Source organism: Corvus brachyrhynchos, unplaced genomic scaffold (genome assembly GCF_000691975.1).
Source record: "Corvus brachyrhynchos isolate BGI_N302 unplaced genomic scaffold, ASM69197v1 scaffold1290, whole genome shotgun sequence".
Classification (NCBI taxonomy): domain Eukaryota; kingdom Metazoa; phylum Chordata; class Aves; order Passeriformes; family Corvidae; genus Corvus; species Corvus brachyrhynchos.
The window spans coordinates 30,069-34,027 of record NW_008235778.1 but is presented as its reverse complement, the minus strand read 5'-3'; the positions used below and the strand labels follow the sequence as shown (position 1 = coordinate 34,027).

Genomic DNA, 3,959 nt, shown 5'->3' with positions numbered 1-3,959 from the left:
GATGTTCCTCAAACCCCACCCCAGATGTCCATCACCCCCCAGGTGTCCTCACAGTGAAGATCTCCATGATGAGGACCCAGATGTTCCTCAAACCCCACCCCAGATGTCCCCAGCCCAGCAGACTCACGGTGAAGATCTCCACGATGTCGTTGGAGGTCGTGCGCACGGGGTCCACGACCTTCCAGATGCTCCTCAAACCCCACCCCAGCTGTGTCCCTGTCCCCTGGGTGTCTCACGGTGAAGATCTCCAAGATGAGGACCCAGATGTTCCTCAAACCCCACCCCAGATGTCCCCAGCCCAGCAGACTCACGGTGAAGATCTCCACGATGTCGTTGGAGGTCGTGCGCACGGGGTCCAGGAGGACCCAGATGCTCCTCAAACCCCACCCCAGCTGTGTCCCTGTCCCCTGGGTGTCTCACGGTGAAGATCTCCAAGATGAGGACCCAGATGTTCCTCAAACCCCACCCCAGATGTCCTCACCAGGAGACTCATGGTGGAGATCTCCATAATGAGGACCCGGATGTTCCTCAAACCCCACCCCAGATGTCCATCACCCCCCCAGGAGACCCATGGTGGAGATCTCCATGATGAGGACCCAGATGTTCCTCAAACCCCACCCCAGATGTCCCCAGCCCAGCAGACTCACGGTGAAGATCTCCACGATGTCGTTGGAGGTCGTGCGCACGGGGTCCACGTCCTTCTCGCTCAGCACCCGCATGAGGCTGACGCCGTCGGTCTCCAGGATCCACTCCTGGAGAGCCTTGAACTCCCCGTCCTCGGTGATGATGATCTTCTTCTTGTTGTCCGTCTGCGGCAGGTGCATGTACACCTGGCCAGGGAGGGGACAGAGGTCACCTGCTGGTCACCAGGAGGTCACCACGGATGTTCAGGAGCTTCTAAAGGTCTCTTGGAACCTCCTAAAAGTCTCCATTGAGAGCTCCTGATGCTCCTCAAGATCCACCTGGAGATCTGGAACCCCCCCAGAGCACCTAGTGGGACCCAAGGACCTTCTCAGGTGTTCTGGGGCTCCCAAAGTTCTCCATGGAGAGCTCCAGGTGCTCCTCAAGAACCACCTGGAGACCTGGAACCCTCCCCTGGCAGGACCCAAGGACCTTCTCAGGTGTCACCACAGGTGTCCTGGGACTCACAAAGGTCTCCATGGAGAGCTCCTGATGCTCCTCAAGATCCACCTGGAGACCTGGAACCCTCCCCAGAGCACCTGGTAGGACCCAAGCACCTTCTCAAACACCCAAAGGTGTCACCGCAGGTCTCCTGAACCTCCTCAAGGTCACCATGGACCTTTCTCCAGGTGTCCCTGGGGACCTCCCAGCCTCTCATGGAGCCCCTCCAGGTGTCCTCCAAACCCCCCTGAGATGTCCCCACCTTGCTGATCTGCTCGATGCCCTGCAGGGTCATGTCCGTCAGCATGTTGGACTCGATGCAGCGCAAGAAGACGTCGTCGTCCATCTTGTCCACCACCTCCTCCTCCTGGGGGTGGCAGCAGAGGACAGGTGACCACTTCAGGCCACCCCAGGTGTCCCCTGAGATGTCCTCAGGTCCCCACCCACCTCCTGCATCTTGTTCTCGTCGCTGTTCATGATGCGGATGCGCAGCACCAACTTCTCGGCGTTGTCGTCGTTGAAGATGCAGTTGAGGTCGTCGCCGAAGCCTGGAGAGGACATGAGGTGGGGACAAGGTCACCTCCAGAGTCACGGCACCCAAAGGACCCTCGGGGTCAGCTGGGAAGCCACAAAGATCCACCAGGATCAAGCAGGAGCTCTCAAAAGGTTCTTAGATGCCTTCAAGGCTTGCACAGGAGCCTCCAAAACCATCTCGAGGAGCCCCCAAAAGGTCCTCAGATGCCTTCAAAGCTCACCCAGGACCCCCCCAAAAGGTCCTCAGATGCCTTCAAAGCTCAACCAGGACCCCCCAAAAGCTCCTCAGACGCCCTCAAACCTCACCCAGGTCACCCCAACCCCTCTCCAGGACCCCCAAAAGTTCCTCAAACCCTCTCCAGACTCACCCAGGTCACCCCAAACCCTCTCCAGGACCCCCAGAAGCTCCTGAGATACCCTCAAACCTCACCCAGGTCACCCCAAACCCTCTCCAGGACCCCCAGCAGCTCCTGAGATACCCTCAAACCTCATCCAGATCCCCCCAACCCCTCTCCAGGACCCCCAGCAGCTCCTGAGATACCCTCAAACCTCACCCAGGTCACCCCAACCCTCCTCCAGGACCCACCAAAAGCTCCTCAGATACCCTCAAACCTCATCCAGATCACCCCAAACCCTCTCCAGGACCCTCAAAAGCTCCTCAAACCCCCTCTAGACTCACCCGGGACCCCCCAAAAGCTCCTCAGGTACCCTCAAACCTCACACCCAAGTCACCCAAACCCTCTCCAGGACCCCCAAAAGCTCCTCAGATGCCTTCAAAGCTCACCCAGGACCCCCCAAAAGCTCCTCAGATGCTCTCAAACCTCACCCAGGGCCCACCAAAAGCTCCTCAGATGCCCTCAAACCTCACCCAGGTCATCCCAAACCCTCTCCAGGACCCCCAAAAGCTCCTCAGATGCCTTCAAAGCTCACCCAGGACCCCCCAAAAGCTCCTCAGATGCTCTCAAACCTCACCCAGGGCCCACCAAAAGCTCCTCAGATGCCCTCAAACCTCACCCAGGTCACCCAAACCCCCTCCAGGACCCACCAAAAGCTCCTCAGATCCCCTCAAACCTCACCCAGGTCCCCCCAACCCCCTTCCAGGACCCCCAAAAGCTCCTCAGATACCCTCAAACCTCACCCAGGTCACCCCAAACCCCTTCCAGGACCCCCAAAAGCTCCTCAGATGCCTTCAAAGCTCCACCAGGACCCCCCCAAAAGCTCCTCAGATGCCTTCAAACCTCACCCAGGGCCCCCCAAAAGCTCCTCAGATACCCTCAAACCTCACCCAGATCACCCCAAACCCTCTCCAGGACCCTCAAAAGCTCCTCAAACCCCCTCCAGAACTCCCCAAGCCTCCTCCAGACTCACCCACCAGGCCCCCACAACCCCTCTCCAGGCCCCCCAAAAGCTCCTCAAACCCCCTCCAGACTCACCCAGGACCCCCCAAAAGCTCCTCAGATGCCCTCAAACCTCACCCAGGTCACCCCAAACCCTCTCCAGGACCCTCAAAAGCTCCTCAAACCCCCTCCAGAACTCCCCAACCCTCCTCCAGACTCACCCAGGACCCTCCAAAAGCTCCTCAGATACCCTCAAACCTCACCCAGGTCACCCCCAAACGCTCTCCAGGACCCCCAGAAACTCCTCAAACCCTCTCCAAACTCCTTCCAGGACCTTCAAACCCTTTCCAAGACCCTCAAACGCCCTCCAAAAGCCCCCCAAGACCCCTCCTCCAGCCCACGCACCGGCGTTGATCTTCTCGGCGATCTGCTCCATGGTGAGCTTGCGGTCGGTCATGTGCTTGCGGTCGAGCTCGACGCGGAGCAGCCAGGGCGAGATGCGGCTGACGTCGAAGTCGGGCATCTCGTAGTAAACGTTCACCCACTCCTGGTCCTCGGCCACCACCGTGCTCTGAGGGTTGGGGTCGTAGTAGATGGCCGTGTTGGCCGTCACCTTGCGCAGCGTGGTGTGCTCCAGGCGGCACAGGATGTCCTGGGGGGACACGGGGACATGGTGAGCTCCAGGTGGCCCAGGATGTCCTCTGGGGACAGTGAGAGACCATGGACAACATGGAAAGCTCCAGGTGGTCCAGGATGTCCTGGGGGGACACGGGGACATGGTGAGCTTCAGGTGGCCCAGGATGTTCTGGGGACATGGAGAGCTTCAGGTGGCCCAGGATGTTCTGGGGGAACATGGAGCTCCAAGTGGCCCAGGATGTTCTGGGGACATGGAGAGCTTCAGGTGGCCCAGGATGTCCTGGGGGAACATGGAGAACATGGAGAGCTCCAAGTGGCCCAGGATGTCCT

The 3,959-nt window shown here is 59.5% G+C and overlaps 1 protein-coding gene and 1 long non-coding RNA gene across 2 annotated transcripts in view; one reads left to right on the top strand and one right to left on the bottom strand.

Annotated features, from left to right (window-relative positions):
• The window catches only part of LOC103611412 (RNA polymerase II subunit A), a gene marked incomplete at its 5' end in the record, with an annotated part of 39,592 nt that overhangs the window by 6,499 nt on the left and 29,134 nt on the right, over positions 1–3,959 (bottom strand). Inside the window, 4 exons of the mRNA XM_017727188.1 lie at positions 648–830; positions 1,385–1,489; positions 1,570–1,670; positions 3,399–3,645. Coding sequence (XP_017582677.1) covers positions 648–830; positions 1,385–1,489; positions 1,570–1,670; positions 3,399–3,645 — 636 coding nt within the window. The remainder of the gene's footprint in view (positions 1–647; positions 831–1,384; positions 1,490–1,569; positions 1,671–3,398; positions 3,646–3,959) is intronic.
• Positions 3,652–3,959, top strand: part of LOC108444925 — a 905-nt gene continuing 597 nt past the window's right edge. The window contains exons 1-2 of the long non-coding RNA XR_001859647.1: positions 3,652–3,820; positions 3,895–3,942. This is a non-coding gene — a long non-coding RNA (uncharacterized LOC108444925). The remainder of the gene's footprint in view (positions 3,821–3,894; positions 3,943–3,959) is intronic.